At 49.7% G+C, this 17282-nt stretch overlaps 1 protein-coding gene across 1 annotated transcript; it reads right to left on the reverse strand.

Moving 5' to 3' along the window:
• Positions 1 to 1488: 1488 nt before the first annotated feature.
• Positions 1489 to 2134, reverse strand: LOC125552505 (uncharacterized). Its single transcript, XM_048716089.2, has one exon. It carries the CDS (start codon positions 1909 to 1911, stop codon positions 1672 to 1674), a length of 240 nt encoding a protein of 79 aa, XP_048572046.1. The 5' UTR covers positions 1912 to 2134; the 3' UTR covers positions 1489 to 1671.
• Between the last annotated feature and the right edge of the window lie 15148 nt (positions 2135 to 17282).

A 17282-nucleotide genomic window follows, 5' to 3' on the forward strand; every position in this document is an offset into this window, starting at 1 on the left:
CGCTGTTTGTCTGCGTCTGCCCGCAGGTCCGCCTCCCCCCGGCGCGGCGCATCCGAACCGGGCGGAGCGCGGGAGAAGCGACTTGCCATGGACGGACCCGCTGCCCGACACGAGACGAAAGTAGTATCGCGGCGGGGCCCCGCGGATATCGGGACGACGACGATGACGCGTCCGTCGCCACCCACCGCGCAAAAGCCACAGCCGTTCACAGCACCCGTCCCCGCGGCGACGGGAAGCAAACGTGTGGGATGGGGACAACTCGACGCCGCTCCGAGATATCCGGCCCGTTTGCAGCACGTATTTTAGGATCCTAGTACGTTCCTTCGTTGATGCCGCGAAATTATTAGCTTAGGATTCGATTTCATTTACTAGCAAAGTCGTCTAATTTTGTTTTATTTATTTATTTGGAGTGGAAAGCATCGAGGCGGTTGAAATCGGGCACCGTCCGGCTGCGTCGCGTCGGTGCCTCCCTCCCCCTGTTGCGCCCTGCACCACACCCACCCCACCGCGGACCGCGCAGAGCAGCAGGCAGAGGGCAGACGTGACTTTCAGAAGTAGTACTCCCACCATCGGTCGAGAGGGGTTGGGCATGGGTGGGACACAGATCAGATCACATGCATCTTAATCTAAAAAAAAAGTTACATGCATCTTTGCATGTCATCGTATGCCTTGCGATCCGAATTTAAATTTAAATATTTCGAAAAAATCTGAAAAAAATCATGCATATTCACAGCACATATTAAGATAACTCCTCAAAAATTCAGATCAAAATTCGAAACATACATCAAAAAGCAAAAAAGAGAAATATGTCATGAATAGTTGCGAATGGTTCGCTGTATACTATTCACATCTGAGTTTTTTTTTTTTGCTTCTCGATGTATGTTTCGAATTTTGCTCTGAATTTTTGAGGGGTTATCTTAATATGTGCTGTGAACATGCATGATTTTTTTAAATTTTTTTGCAATGTTCTAATTTGAATTCGGGCCGTAAGGCACACGGTAACATGCAAAGATGTATGTCACCTGATCTGTGTCCGCATGGGTGGGGGCCCGGCAGATCTTGCGGCTGCCACGCGCCCGTCCATCCAGGACGACGGAACTGGGTTCGATCTTCAGTATCGTGGAAGACGATTCTGCTGTTCCATTGCGCCGCTTGTGCCCTTTTTCTTCTAATAAAGGGTGATTAAAAACAACGAAAAAGAAAATGCCTCAATCCATTCATTCAATAGATGTTTCGAAAATAACACGGAATGAACGAGGCACCCGGATGAGCCGACCACAGCAGCAACCGGCCTAACTTGAAATCGTTGCCTTAACATGTCTTCTTTTAAAGGGAAAAAAATCTGTAGTGCTCCTAACTTTAGGTAAAAGTAAAGGGAGAGGGTCTTGCTGTGAGCAGCCTCCCCCAATCACGCCGGAAAAAATATCGGAAAGGGGACAAGAGATTCAGGCAACGGTTTCAACACGAATGGCAAAAACGCATCGGAAATCAAACGAATTTAACTCGCGAATTCTTCAATCCATTCATTCAATCAATCGAACATTCACTCCCGTCTTTCATTTCCCTCTCCTCGATTCGAAAATAAAACAAAGGTAACAATAAAATAAGATAGCATCTCTCTCCCTTCAATGGTACGATAAATCCGGATGAGCGCAGCAGCAACCGGCCGGCCTAGACGACGGTGTAGAGGATGATCTCCGTGGCGTCGATGGCGGCCCGCTGCTGCCTCTTCATCATGGCCATGGCCACGGCGCCTTCTCCGGGCACCATCCGGCCGCCGTCGCCGGCGCCGGGGGCGGCGGAGGAGGAGGCGGGGGGGTGGTAGTACATGCGGGCCGTCTGCGGGCAGTGGGAGTGGAACCGCGCGGCGATGCGCACCCCCATGTCCAGCAGCTCCACGTACTTCCCCATGGATCTCGCGCGAATCTGACGACCTCCTCCCTCCCTCTCTCTGCTCGACGAAGATTGACGACCGGACGGACGGAGAAAGCAGCCGGGAAGTGGAGAGGACGGAGGGCTCGGCAGCGCTAAGCTCTCTTTTCGTGGAACGGGGAGGCCCAGGAGCTGGGGGCGGCCATGGGAGGGGTGGAGGAGAGCGGGGGAGAGGAGCTCATGCTTGGGGAGGCTATGGAGGACGGGGGCGGGCCTTTTATAGCAGGAAATAAACGGGGGGGTTTTAATTTTTTCCTTGACCTGGCCGGCCGTATTGATTGATTATATAATTAATGTTTTTAGGTATTTGCCGTGTCGTGGGCTGGGCCTGGGTTGGCGTCCGTTAGGTTTCCGTGCTTGATACAGGAGAGACGCGTCGGCGGTTCGCTTCGTAGAGCCTTTTGTTGCCTTCTCGCGTTCATTGCTTTGGATGGTTTTTTCACATGCTTGAAAACGAAACGACGCTTCCGGGAGCCATGCTAGTAGCGACGCGGCTGCGGGGACCACGCCATAAAAAAATCGCGCCCCTCCCCCTGCCCCCTTGATTTTTTTTAAGGGACTTCCCCCTGATTTTGAAGTGATGCTCTCCGTCGGTCAACCGGGCGAACACAAGATCGGTCGCCCTGTGGGCCATCGGATCGCTCCTTTTTATAGAATGATGAAATAATGAAGACCCCTATTCGCAAAAAAATAATAATGATGAAGACCCCGCACCGTCCAGAGGGACAAAACCCCTACTCAGGGCACGCGGGGGCCATGGACCCTGAGCCCTCGGGACACACAAGGCGTGTTTGGTTGCCTGCATTCAGCCCAATCAGGCCCGCGTGAGAATGGAGAGGCATGTTTGGTTGTCTGGTTTTACTGTTGGGCTTGCATCGCACGCTTCTCAAAAGCAGCCTAGAGCCTGGCTCGCTGGAAACGCTCGGATCGGCAGTTTCTCGCGAGCCAGGCTGAGTGCGGCGTGAGGTCGCACGAGCGGGTGAGACGCGAGGGCGAGGGGGGATGACAGGACATGGAAATCTGGCGCGTCGTCCTGGCGCCAAATCTAGCCTCACCCCCTTTCACTCGCTCATCCATAGCCACTACCCCCCCCTTCTTCCCTACTGCCTTACCACCGGCGGCGGTTGCGATTTCAGATCTGTGCTAGAGACGGCGGCGGCGGAAGAGGCGACGGCGTTTGCGGCGGATCTGGTGCTCCCCTTGTTGTTGCCCACCGTTTGGTCAACCTAGTCTGTGTCATGGCTCCCCCTATGTCGTCCTCGTCTCCGATGACGGTAAGCAGCACCCCTCCCCCTTTGTTAGCTCGGTGGTTAGGCCGTTAGGCTAGGTGTAGGATCGATTTCCCACTGAACGAACTGTCGTTGTCGACTAGATTATGGACGCACGAATGAGGCTGATAATCCAGGCAACATCACTGATTAGTGTGATTCAGGCATGGGTCATGTTCATGCACCAGAGAGTTGTTCGTCCTGCTGGGAAACCTTTGATCCGCTATGGTCCATTATTTCTCCGGGAACAGGAGAGGATCCAAAATCTGAACTACATCTACAACTACAATGACGTCGAGGCTCTGTGGATGCTTCGAATGAAAAGAGCACCATTTGACAGGCTTGTCGAGACCTTCAGGAGCAGGGGGCTGCTACAAGATAGCATCAACACCAGTGTCGAAGAGCAAGTGGTCATGTTCCTCCATGTTGTTGGCCATAACCAGAGGTTCAGGGTCATTCACAACATGTTCAGGAGATCAATGGAGACCACCTCTAGGTACTTCAAGCAGATGCTTTTTGCTATTGGGGAGCTTAGAGGAGAGATGATCAGGACACCATCTGGTCAGACTCCACCCAAGAATCGCAGAAGCCCAAGATGGTATCCATACTTCAAGGTGAGCATTGGCAATATACACATTTCATGGCTTGATATGCTTGTATTGTTCAAATTGAGCACTAACACAGGTTTGTGATGCCATTTTCAGGATTGCATTGGGGCAATAGATGGTACTCATGTCACTGCCAGAGTTCCTAGGTCACAGTCTACAACATACAGAGAGAGGAAGCACTACACAAGCCAGAATGTGCTTGATGCTGTTGACTTTGATCTGAAGTTCACATATGTGTTGGCTGGCTGGGAGGGGTCAGCGCATGATGCTAACATTCTCAGTGACAACATGAGTCGACCTGATGGGATCAACATCCCCGGCGGCAAGTTCTACCTTGGAGATGCTGGTTATGCATGTCGGTCGGGTATTCTTCCACCCTTCAGGAAAATCAGGTACCATCTCAACGAGTTCTCTGGTAGGAACTGTGCTAGGACTGCACATGAGCTGTTTAATTTCAGACACTCCAGCCTTAGAATAACTGTCGAGAGGGCATTTGGAGCTCTGAAGAATAGGTTTAAGATCCTGGATCAGAAGCCATTCCACCCATACTCCACTCAGGTTAAGCTTCTTCTTGCTTGTTGCATTCTGCATAACTGGATCCTCCAGTGGGGCTTTGATAAACACGTGCCTGAGGAGGAAGAGGTCGAGCCTGACGATGTTGTTAGCTCCGGCCATGGTGTGGAGGCATTTGACAATGACGCTTGGAAGAACAAAAGGTTGGAGTGGGCAGAGGCCATGTGGCTTAACAGAGGTCAGTGCAGGATTTGAAGAAGATGGAAGAAGAAGAAGCAGCAGTAGAAGAAGCAGAAGCAGAAGAAGAGGAAGAGGAAGAGGAAGATCTGGTAGCAGCAACACCAATGGCTCTTAATAATTTGAATTGTCATTTGATAGTAGTTAGGATGAACTGTCATTTGTTTAACTAGCTGACGCTACATGTTTAGATTGTGTGTGGTAAGCTCACCACTAGTTAGAAGTGGTGACAACACCTTGTGCAGGTTGCAATCAAACACCATGTCATATGTGTGCCTAATACAATGCGGACAACCAAACGCCGAGTCAAAAATGGTAGTCTCGTGCAACTAGGGGCATGCAGGCAACCAAACTATGTGCATCTGGTTTTTTTTGGCCTGCATCCCCTCAAACCGGCTCACTAGAGCCAGGCTCGTCGGGGCAGGCTGGATTGGCAATGTAACCAAACATGCCCACAATGGCGACTGGTTGCTTCTTGATGACTTTGCGCACCCATAGGTCCATAATCCCCGGCACCAGGACAACCTTCTAAGACATCTTCAACCTTGGTAAGAAAACATCCTTTCACGATATTTGGGGGAAAGCAATATGTGTTTGATTTGAAATGAGTTTTTCAGCTCGCTATCACAACAACCCCTCTTAATAGTAAGACTTCTTTTATGACTCAAAATAAACTGAAAAAAATTTCGAGCCACACGAAGAACACCGTCTTTTTGTCCTTTTCGAATAGGGGTTCACCAAAGTCCATAGACACATGAGATTCCAACATCTTGAGATAAACTTCAAAACCAACATCATATCTCACTAATCCTATTACTATCAACACCGAAATGGTAATTGAGCATCAATGCACTTTCACCAACCCTTGGTAGATGAGTTCATAAAATCAAGAACCATCATTAGGGGGGGGGCAGAAATAGCACATGTTGACCGCATCATGGAATCTTGCTAAATACAATTATGATTACATGCATGTGTCATACGACCATCTTCGATACTCTTGATCAATCCTACTTTAAGAATACCCCTTCCCTCGCATAAAGAGTGCCATGCCTGGAAAGGGTGCGACGACAAATCAATTGAGTGCAAATAAGTCAATGAGAAATAAAGTGCTTCAAAACTCTTGCACTCAATGTCGAGTTATCTTGCAACAACCTCCACACTTGGCGAGCAAGTAGCGCCAAATAGAATAATTCAATTCCCGAAAGCCATGGTCTCCTTTATATTTTGGCATCATCATCCTACCCCCACGCTACCGATTCATTCTTACATTCACGTGCTTTAACCCCCCCCCCCACACACACACAACCAAAATTTCAGCACCAACAAAGTTGTGTGCTAACTTAAATCTCTAGGTAACATGAGTGAATTATTAGCATGACATGTCATACATGAATCAACATCATCGGTCATACACATCGCACCTACCTAAGCTTTACAACAACCTCACGCGTCATGTTTCTACAAAAAGTATCCCTGAACAAAGTTCCCACTCTTTAAACAAGGATGGTTTTTTGGAGGATCTTTAAACAAGGATGGTTAGTTGTGACGCCCCCGATTTAATCGTACACTAATCATACACGCAAACGTGTACGATCAAGATCAGGGACTCACGGGAAGATATCACAACACAACTCTACAAATAAAAAGTCATACAAGCATCATATTACAAGCCAGGGGCCTCGAGGGCTCGAATACAAGAGCTTGATCATAGACGAGTCAGCGGAAGCAACAATATCTGAGTACAGACATAAGTTAAACAAGTTTGCCTTAAGAAGGCCAGCACAAACTGGGATACAGATCGAAAGAGACGCAGGCCTCCTGCCTGGGATCCTCCTAACTACTCCTGGTCGTCGTCAGCGGGCATCACGTAGTAGTAGGCACCTCCGGTGTAGTAGGAGTCGTCGTCGAAGGTGGCGTCTGGCTCCTGGGCTCCAACATCTGGTTGCGACAACCAGGTAGAAGGGATAGGGGGAAAAGAGGGAGAAAGCAACCGTGAGTACTCATCCAAAGTACTCGCAAGCAAGGAGCTACACTACATATGCATGGGTATCAAATGGAATAAGGGTATCATATGTGGACTGAACTGCAGAATGCCGGAATAAGAGGGGGATAGCTAGTCCTGTCGAAGACTACGCTTCTGGCAGCCTCCGTCTTGCAGCATGTAGAAGAGAGTAGACTGAAGTCCTCCAAGTAGCATCGCATAGCATAATCCTAACCGATGATCCTCCCCTCGTCGCCCTGTGAGAGAGCGACCACCGGTTGTATCTGGCACTTGGAAGGGTATGTTTTATTAAGTATCCGGTTCTAGTTGTCATAAGGTCAAGGTACAACTCCAAGTCGTCCTGTTACCGAAGATCACGGCTATTCGAATAGATTAACTTCCCTGCAGGGGTGCACCACATTCCCCAACACGCTCGATCCCATTTGGCCGGACACACTTTCCTGGGTCATGCCCGGCCTCGGAAGATCAACACGTCGCAGCCCCACCTAGACCAACAGAGAGGTCAGCACGCCGGTCTAAACCTAAGCGCCCAGGGGTCTGGGCCCATCGCCCTTAGCACACCTGCACGTTGCGTGGGCGGCCGGAAGCAGACCTAGCCTAGTGGCGTTCCAGTCCAATCCGGCGCGCGCCGCTCCGTTGCTGACGTCACGAAGGCTTCAGCTGATACCACGACGTCGAGTGCCCATAACTGTCCCCGCGTAGATGGTTAGTGCGTATAGGCCAGTAGCCAGACTCAGATCAAATACCAAGATCTCGTTAAACGTGTTAAGTATCTGCGAACACCGACCAGGGCCAGGCCCACCTCTCTCCTAGGTGGTCGGAACCTGCCCTGTCGCTCCGCCTCAAAGTAACAGTCGGGGGCCGTCGGGATCCCAGGCCCACCTCTACCGGGATGGAGCCACCTGCCCCTTCAGCCCCCATCTCCGAACAGTATCACAGGTAATGTAACTGTGTAAAGTAAATCGTATATGCCCGTGATCACCTCCCGAAGTGATCACGGCCCAGTAGTATAGCATGGCAGACGGACAAGAGTGTAGGGCCACTGATGGAACACTAGCATCCTATACTAAGCAGTAGGATAGCAGGTAATGGTAACAACAGTAATAGCAAGGACAGGCTATGCATCAGGATAGGAATAACGGAAAGCAGTAACATGCTACACTACTCTAATGCAAGCAGTATAGAGAAGAGTAGGCGATATCTGGTGATCAAAGGGGGGGCTTGCCTGGTTGCTCTGGCAAGAGAGAGGGATCGTCAACTCCGTAGTCGGACTGGGTAGCAGCGGCGTCGGTCTCGGTGTCTATCGAGAGAAGAGGGGGGAGAAACAATAAATATATAAGCAAGCATATGCATAGTGATGCATGACATGACAAGTAACGACGTTAGAGGTGCCCTAACGCGGTAGTAGGTGATACCGGTGAAGGGGAAAACATCCGGAAAAGTATTCCCGGTGTTTCGCGTTTTTGGACAGATGAACCGGAGGGCGAAAGTTGCGTGTTCGCTATGCTAGGGATGCGTGGCGGATGAACGGGCTGCGTATCCGGGTTCGTCTCGTCGTTCTGAGCAACTTTCATGTACAAAGTTTTTCCATCCGAGCTATGGTTTATTTTATATTAATTTTCAAAGTTTTAAACCATTTTCTAAATTGTTTTAATTCGAAAATTAAATCTTAAATTGCTATGGGTACACAGAATTGTACCCAACAGAATGTATGTGTGGCTGGCAGGTGGGGTCAAGGGGTGGTCCAGTCAGCATTTGACCAGTCAACTGTTGACTGGTCAACAGGGTCTAACAGGGCCCACCTGTCATGGACTGGGTCAACCCAGTCAACAGTTTGACTGGTCAAACTGAACAGGGGCCCACATGTCATTGACTGACAACTAACTAACCTAATTAATTGGTTTAATAAACGGATTAATTAGGTTAAGTTAATTAGGTTAATCTAATCAATATTAATTAAGTTAATTAATTCTTTAATTAAGTAATTAATTATTTTATTTATTTATTTATTTATTTTAAACTCCTTTTTTTTCATTTTTATTCTGGGGGTGGGGCCCCACTGTCATAGGGCCAGAGGAGGCCTAGCGGGTTTCGGGCGCCGGGGCAACGGTTGTCGCCCGAACGGCGCAGTTGCGGGCGCCGGGTCGCCTGGACCGGGTGCTGCCTTGCCGACAGCCCTGGCGGGGCACGACGCCGGCCATGGAAGGGAGTGGGCCGCGGCGGATGCGGTGGTAGGGGGTGGTAGCTGGGGCGAGGACGCGGCCGCGGCGACTTCGAGAATCCAGGGGCGCGGGCACCGGACACAGCCGCGGGGGCGACGGCCACGGCGCGAGCGGGCAGGGGTGGTCGCGGGGTGGAGGGGGCTCGGAGTTGGCCGCGGTGTAGCGGCGTCGCCGGCGCAGGGGGGATTCGGTGGCCGCATCGGAGGCGGCAGGGGGGCTGGGGGCCACGGCAAGTGCGGTGCGCGGGCACGGCGCGGTGAGCGCGCATCGGACGCGGCCGGAGCGCGTCAACCGGGGGCGAGATCGGCGGGGACCGCGGCGACGAGCGCGAGCGCGCGAGGGAGAGGGAGGGAGCAAGGCGGGGCTCACATCGGGAGGAGTAGGGCACGGGCAGTGGGGGGCTCGGGAGGAAGGCGAGGACGGTCCGGCGAGGAGGCTCCGGCGTCGAGCAGCGGGGCGGCGTCGGGCATCGAGCAGCGGGATCGATCCGATCTAGCTCGGGTCGAGGTGGGGCGGGCGCCATGCGGGGGAAGATGGGGAGGCGGGCGCCGGCGAGGGGGGTGGCCAGAGGCACTAGGCAGCGGCGGCGGCGTTGGGTGCCCGATCCAATCGGGATCGGGAGAAAGGGAGAGTGGGGGTTCGTGCGTGGGGCTCTCCCCTGGCGGCGCTGGAGGGAGAGGGTGGGGATCGAGCGACGTGGGGGGGGGGAGTGGGCGCACTTGGGTTAGGGTTCGAGGTAGTGGGGGTTAAAGGGGGGGCGAGCTGGGCTGTGGGGCGCCGGCTGGGCCGGCCTGGCTGCCCGATGGCCTGCTGGGCCATGGTCCAGCGGGGGGGGGGATCTTCTATTTCTTTTTTTTGTTTAACTGTTTATAACATTTTTCTTTTACGGTTTTAATTCATACTATTTTTGTTTTATGAAATATAATTCTAGCACCTAAATTAGTGGTAGTAATTATATTACTGCCACAATTATCCTTTTAATTATTAAAAGTAGTTTTCAATAATTTAATCATTTAAGTGACGATTAAATAAATAATTTAGCTATTGTTTCTATCATTTAGTGCATCGAAGCATTTTATAAAAATTTTGGGTTCACCACCCTGATCATATATGATTTATTTGCTACACTTTGAACATTTTAAATTTGACTTTAGAAAACTTTTATCGTTTAACTTTATTTTAAGTTAGAATTCGAAAGGGACGTGATACACCGCAAGATTAAAAATAGTAACCATGGTGACGTGGCATCATTATCGTGAGATTACTGTAGCCTAATTATCCGGGCGTCACAATTCTCCTCCACTACAAGAAATCTCGTCCCGAGATTTAGGAGGGGAGTAAGGGAAAGACGTGGCTACGAAATTCTATCGAGTCTTCTCGGTCTTGGTTGCTCTTCTCGAAGAGGTTGATCCCTTTCGTTGATGTCTTCATTTCTCTGATTTAAGTCACCATGACCAAGTCGTCATCCTTTCTTCGGAACTCCAACGTACTTACGAATAGGTAATAGGCAACTTGGCTACGTTAGAATGCTTATGAGGGAAACAAGCTGGGGGTTAACCCATGAATGAGCATAAGACTACCTCTCGAGTTGAACATATAAAATACCTCGAGAGTAAGGTACGAAGGTACAATGAGAGGGCCCAAGCGGATAGTTAGTTGTTCAATGTCTGAACCATGGTGAGAAAGGGTTCACAGCAGCGAGAGTAAGTATTGCGTCTGATACCAGAATGGAGCACTAGGAAGGTGGCTCGCGAATTACCTACGAAACCAAGAGCAAGGGATAACTTTGTTAACAAGGTGTACAGGAGAGTCAGGTTTCGATCCTGTGGAACTGTGGGTTATGGGCCCACCATGTGGTTAAAAGTAGGAAGGACGGTGACATCTTGCACGATCATGTAAGCAAGGCATGTCAGAGGATAGTCTGTCGGTCATGTCGGCAACACATCAGTACCAAGGGCGAGGGACGAAGAGAACCATTTTCCTGCTCGTTGAACGAGGCGGACCAGTAGGCAAGATTCTCGTCCATCGATGGTTACCGAAATGCCATCAACAAAAGTAACAGGGTCGTTATAACAGAGTGGTACAACGAGGTGTTTACATAAGCAAGGATATATTACTGCTTATACAATATAGAACACAAGAAGGTTTAAACAAACCAATGGAAAGGAAAAGTGATTATTAGGTTTTTAAACAGAACAATGGAAAGGAAAATGTGTTTAAACACATATTTCAAGGGTATATTCTTCCCAAGGACAAGCAGAACATATTATCCATGACAGGATATAATGTAGAAAACTCCTTAGGTAGGGGAGAGAAATTTCAAGACATTACCCGTACATCGGTGTTTGGATAATTGAGCAGGAAACATTTAGCATTGGGCTTCAAATGGTCTTGTTGAAAATTGAAGTACCATTGGCATGCTCCAAGAAAGCATTGACATGGTCATCAGTTGAAGATCAGACTTTGGAAACACAAAGGATCCATCAGGAATAACTTGTAGAATAAGTCTTACAATTTCCTCATGGAAGAATGGATAACCTTGCTGAAAAGGAATCTATAACAATATGGCCAACCGGCCAGGTGTGCTAGGCACGACACCACCTTACCGGGTCACATAAGACCAATGTTATAACTCTTGGAAATATGTTCCAACCATCATATCTGACCGAGATTCAGATCTGATTGGTGTCAGGATAACTCAGACTCAGGAGGCCCGAGGAGAAAAGGTGCGACACAAATTGTCAAGATGACATTGTAAGATTCTCGGGAATTGAACTGTGGAAGCAAGTTCCGAATCATGAGTTCATTATTAAATCAAGGATAGAATGAGGTGGCTGATGAACTCAGCGACAATTCATCGAGATTTCCAAAAGATGGATTTCCACAATTATGTGAGCAGGAAATATCATTTGTCGGATCAATGATATAATGATGTATGCTCGAGGGAAACATGCTCAACTGAGCAATGATAGAAGGGTGCACCCAGGAATCTGGACTAGGTAGCACGATCAATGTTTGAATGATGATTCAATAAGCAATAGAATTCTAATGAAACTGTAGACCAACAACTTCAAAGCAATAGGGTTGCTAGAAGTTTAGAATTTACACATCACAGACCATTTGTCGGTATTCCGGTTAGAAACAACACGGAGACCAAGAAATGAACGCAAATGGCGAGAGATATTACTATACCAAGAATTCTCTAGAGGTGGTAAAATTACCATGACATTCTTGACACAAAAGGTGGTAATATTCCAAGGTAAAGAAGCACAAATGCTGGATAGCAAGGAACTCAAGGTATAACACAAAACATGAACAAGTTTGTGTTGGAGGGAAGGCAATAAAGTGGCCGATGATAACACAAATCATCGGGGGCAAGGATGGTATTTCTCATCATGAATTCAGTTGATACCCTTGAAGAGCTCAGAATGCTGATGATTAAAATTAGCACGATAATGATGTATCCGTTCAGGCTAGGACAGACATGGAGTATTGAACTTGTAAGCGATGAAGATCTCTAATCCTCGTTGAATCGCAATGCAGACTCGATTCCGTTATCGGTGTCCTTGAGTGTTTCATAACTCGAAGCCCGTGAAAAATTGGAGTCCGTGAGAATGTAATACCTGATGAAGAACTCATAAGAGGTTATGCAGTTCCATGATAATCTCGAGATACCAGGGGGTAATACTCGACGACAGGTCAAAGTAAAGGTTGGACTGGTGTATTGATCTACAGAAAACAAGTGCTTAAACTTGCCCGAGAAATGGGATCAGAGAAGAACATGGTCGGAACCACGATTGCAAAAGGCCAGATCCCGGATATAAGATGAACCTATTCCAAAGGTATAATTTAATTTAAGAGAAGCTTTAATGATAAGATCTACATCGTGTCCATGGGCATGAACACAAAGTTCAAGGTCGACTCCCACTTCTTCAATATATAACCTTCCATTCACTATTCGCTTTGATAAAGGCATTAGTGTTGAAAGTTTTATCTTGGTGAAATACCAGATGAGTATGACTCGTGAAAACTTCCGAGTTCACACATATAAAGGAAGGCATAGGTTCAACCCGTCAGGGTATCGTGGAAACATATAACACAAGCTTCAATAGTAAATATGACCAGCTCGAAAGCAGAGCATGGTTGGCCAAGCAGATGATACCATTTACCAAGGCATTATGTATCAGGTAAAGAACTCACAATAAATTTTGGTTGTGAAGGACATTGTCGGATAATAACCCAGCAATGGGTATGGCGATTCATAACGGGGCTGATGTGAGTATCGGTACTCAATCAAAGGAAGAAGGAATGCCATGGCATCGGGTTATAGAAACAACTAACTAATTCAAAGCTTAATGCAAAGAAACTTTATGATCTCCAAATCAAGGGATCATAAGCAATTGTTCTGATCGAAAATGAATAAGTTCAACAGACTTAAAATGATACTGACAAGGGAGGCCAATAAGATTACGAAACTTATCGGATTAACCACAATTTAATAAAGCGAGAATTTCAAGAGCAATAGGCTGCTCGGGATTTTTGGAAGATCGAATAGTATTTTGAAGTCTTTGGCGAAACACCTGAACAACTGGGAATGAGCGGATACTCGATGAGTGCGAGAATTATCCGTAGGGGTATTCAGGTGACAAAGAACAGCAAGGCAGTAAGCTCAAAGGATTCTCGAAAATACGACGAGTATTTCGGGGTATCTTGTAATAACAAGACCGACTAGGGGTGTATGTAAGCATAACAACTGCAAGTATTTATCCATAAGGGTTGACAGTGGAAGGGGAATTGTAAACGCGATGAACACAAATTCTCGGGTTAACAGCGGTGAGTATCTTCAGGGTCTTCACGTGCAGCAGACGATCATTAGTAATAAGGGGCTCTCCGGGTGAAAGTGATAACGAGATCCTAATGTTAGATTTAGCAAAATTCATTTAACCCGAATAGAAGAGAGTTCAGAGTCCCAGAGTAAGGATCGAGGAGTAAAAGATCCTAATACCACCCAGATGGCGACGTGGGCCCATGGGCCGCACAACCATGTTAGAAAAACAGTTTTCATCGACTAGACTCAACTTCGGCCAAGGAGTTGGAAAGGGGATTCCCACAGGCAGTCGGCTCTGATACCAACTTGTGACGCCCCCGATTTAATCGTACACTAATCATACACGCAAACGTGTACGATCAAGATCAGGGACTCACGGGAAGATATCACAACACAACTCTACAAATAAAAAGTCATACAAGCATCATATTACAAGCCAGGGGCCTCGAGGGCTCGAATACAAGAGCTCGATCATAGACGAGTCAGCGGAAGCAACAATATCTGAGTACAGACATAAGTTAAACAAGTTTGCCTTAAGAAGGCCAGCACAAACTGGGATACAGATCGAAAGAGACGCATGCCTCCTGCCTGGGATCCTCCTAACTACTCCTGGTCGTCGTCAGCGGGCATCACGTAGTAGTAGGCACCTCCGGTGTAGTAGGAGTCGTCGTCGAAGGTGGCGTCTGGCTCCTGGGCTCCAACATCTGGTTGCGACAACCAGGTAGAAGGGATAGGGGGAAAAGAGGGAGAAAGCAACCGTGAGTACTCATCCAAAGTACTCGCAAGCAAGGAGCTACACTACATATGCATGGGTATCAAATGGAATAAGGGTATCATATGTGGACTGAACTGCAGAATGCCGGAATAAGAGGGGGATAGCTAGTCCTGTCGAAGACTACGCTTCTGGCAGCCTCCGTCTTGCAGCATGTAGAAGAGAGTAGACTGAAGTCCTCCAAGTAGCATCGCATAGCATAATCCTAACCGATGATCCTCCCCTCGTCGCCCTGTGAGAGAGCGACCACCGGTTGTATCTGGCACTTGGAAGGGTATGTTTTATTAAGTATCCGGTTCTAGTTGTCATAAGGTCAAGGTACAACTCCAAGTCGTCCTGTTACCGAAGATCACGGCTATTCAAATAGATTAACTTCCCTGCAGGGGTGCACCACATTCCCCAACACGCTCGATCCCATTTGGCCGGACACACTTTCCTGGGTCATGCCCGGCCTCGGAAGATCAACACGTCGCAGCCCCACCTAGACCAACAGAGAGGTCAGCACGCCGGTCTAAACCTAAGCGCCCAGGGGTCTGGGCCCATCGCCCTTAGCACACCTGCACGTTGCGTGGGCGGCCGGAAGCAGACCTAGCCTAGTGGCGTTCCAGTCCAATCCGGCGCGCGCCGCTCCGTTGCTGACGTCACGAAGGCTTCGGCTGATACCACGACGTCGAGTGCCCATAACTGTCCCCGCGTAGATGGTTAGTGCGTATAGGCCAGTAGCCAGACTCAGATCAAATACCAAGATCTCGTTAAACGTGTTAAGTATCTGCGAACACCGACCAGGGCCAGGCCCACCTCTCTCCTAGGTGGTCGGAACCTGCCCTGTCGCTCCGCCTCAAAGTAACAGTCGGGGGCCGTCGGGATCCCAGGCCCACCTCTACCGGGATGGAGCCACCTGCCCCTTCAGCCCCCATCTCCGAACAGTATCACAGGTAATGTAACTGTGTAAAGTAAATCGTATATGCCCGTGATCACCTCCCGAAGTGATCACGGCCCAGTAGTATAGCATGGCAGACGGACAAGAGTGTAGGGCCACTGATGGAACACTAGCATCCTATACTAAGCAGTAGGATAGCAGGTAATGGTAACAACAGTAATAGCAAGGACAGGCTATGCATCAGGATAGGAATAACGGAAAGCAGTAACATGCTACACTACTCTAATGCAAGCAGTATAGAGAAGAGTAGGCGATATCTGGTGATCAAAGGGGGGGCTTGCCTGGTTGCTCTGGCAAGAGAGAGGGATCGTCAACTCCGTAGTCGGACTGGGTAGCAGCGGCGTCGGTCTCGGTGTCTATCGAGAGAAGAGGGGGGAGAAACAATAAATATATAAGCAAGCATATGCATAGTGATGCATGACATGACAAGTAACGACGTTAGAGGTGCCCTAACGCGGTAGTAGGTGATACCGGTGAAGGGGAAAACATCCGGAAAAGTATTCCCGGTGTTTCGCGTTTTTGGACAGATGAACCGGAGGGCGAAAGTTGCGTGTTCGCTATGCTAGGGATGCGTGGCGGATGAACGGGCTGCGTATCCGGGTTCGTCTCGTCGTTCTGAGCAACTTTCATGTACAAAGTTTTTCCATCCGAGCTATGGTTTATTTTATATTAATTTTCAAAGTTTTAAACCATTTTCTAAATTGTTTTAATTCGAAAATTAAATCTTAAATTGCTATGGGTACACAGAATTGTACCCAACAGAATGTATGTGTGGCTGGCAGGTGGGGTCAAGGGGTGGTCCAGTCAGCATTTGACCAGTCAACTGTTGACTGGTCAACAGGGTCTAACAGGGCCCACCTGTCATGGACTGGGTCAACCCAGTCAACAGTTTGACTGGTCAAACTGAACAGGGGCCCACATGTCATTGACTGACAACTAACTAACCTAATTAATTGGTTTAATAAACGGATTAATTAGGTTAAGTTAATTAGGTTAATCTAATCAATATTAATTAAGTTAATTAATTCTTTAATTAAGTAATTAATTATTTTATTTATTTATTTATTTATTTTAAACTCCTTTTTTTTCATTTTTATTCTGGGGGTGGGGCCCCACTGTCATAGGGCCAGAGGAGGCCTAGCGGGTTTCGGGCGCCGGGGCAACGGTTGTCGCCCGAACGGCGCAGTTGCGGGCGCCGGGTCGCCTGGACCGGGTGCTGCCTTGCCGACAGCCCTGGCGGGGCACGACGCCGGCCATGGAAGGGAGTGGGCCGCGGCGGATGCGGTGGTAGGGGGTGGTAGCTGGGGCGAGGACGCGGCCGCGGCGACTTCGAGAATCCAGGGGCGCGGGCACCGGACACAGCCGCGGGGGCGACGGCCACGGCGCGAGCGGGCAGGGGTGGTCGCGGGGTGGAGGGGGCTCGGAGTTGGCCGCGGTGTAGCGGCGTCGCCGGCGCAGGGGGGATTCGGTGGCCGCATCGGAGGCGGCAGGGGGGCTGGGGGCCACGGCAAGTGCGGTGCGCGGGCACGGCGCGGTGAGCGCGCATCGGACGCGGCCGGAGCGCGTCAACCGGGGGCGAGATCGGCGGGGACCGCGGCGACGAGCGCGAGCGTGCGAGGGAGAGGGAGGGAGCAAGGCGGGGCTCACATCGGGAGGAGTAGGGCACGGGCAGTGGGGGGCTCGGGAGGAAGGCGAGGACGGTCCGGCGAGGAGGCTCCGGCGTCGAGCAGCGGGGCGGCGTCGGGCATCGAGCAGCGGGATCGATCCGATCTAGCTCGGGTCGAGGTGGGGCGGGCGCCATGCGGGGGAAGATGGGGAGGCGGGCGCCGGCGAGGGGGGTGGCCAGAGGCACTAGGCAGCGGCGGCGGCGTTGGGTGCCCGATCCAATCGGGATCGGGAGAGAGGGAGAGTGGGGGTTCGTGCGTGGGGCTCTCCCCTGGCGGCGCTGGAGGGAGAG

The sequence above is a fragment of the Triticum urartu genome, chromosome 4A (genome assembly GCF_056163025.1).
Source record: "Triticum urartu cultivar PI428250 chromosome 4A, HENAU_Tu73, whole genome shotgun sequence".
NCBI lineage: Eukaryota > Viridiplantae > Streptophyta > Magnoliopsida > Poales > Poaceae > Triticum > Triticum urartu.

Coding starts and splice junctions, on each gene's coding strand:
- LOC125552505 (XM_048716089.2), bottom strand. CDS start 1,911: ATGGGGAAGTACGTGGAGCTGCTGGACATGGGGGTGCGCATCGCCGCG.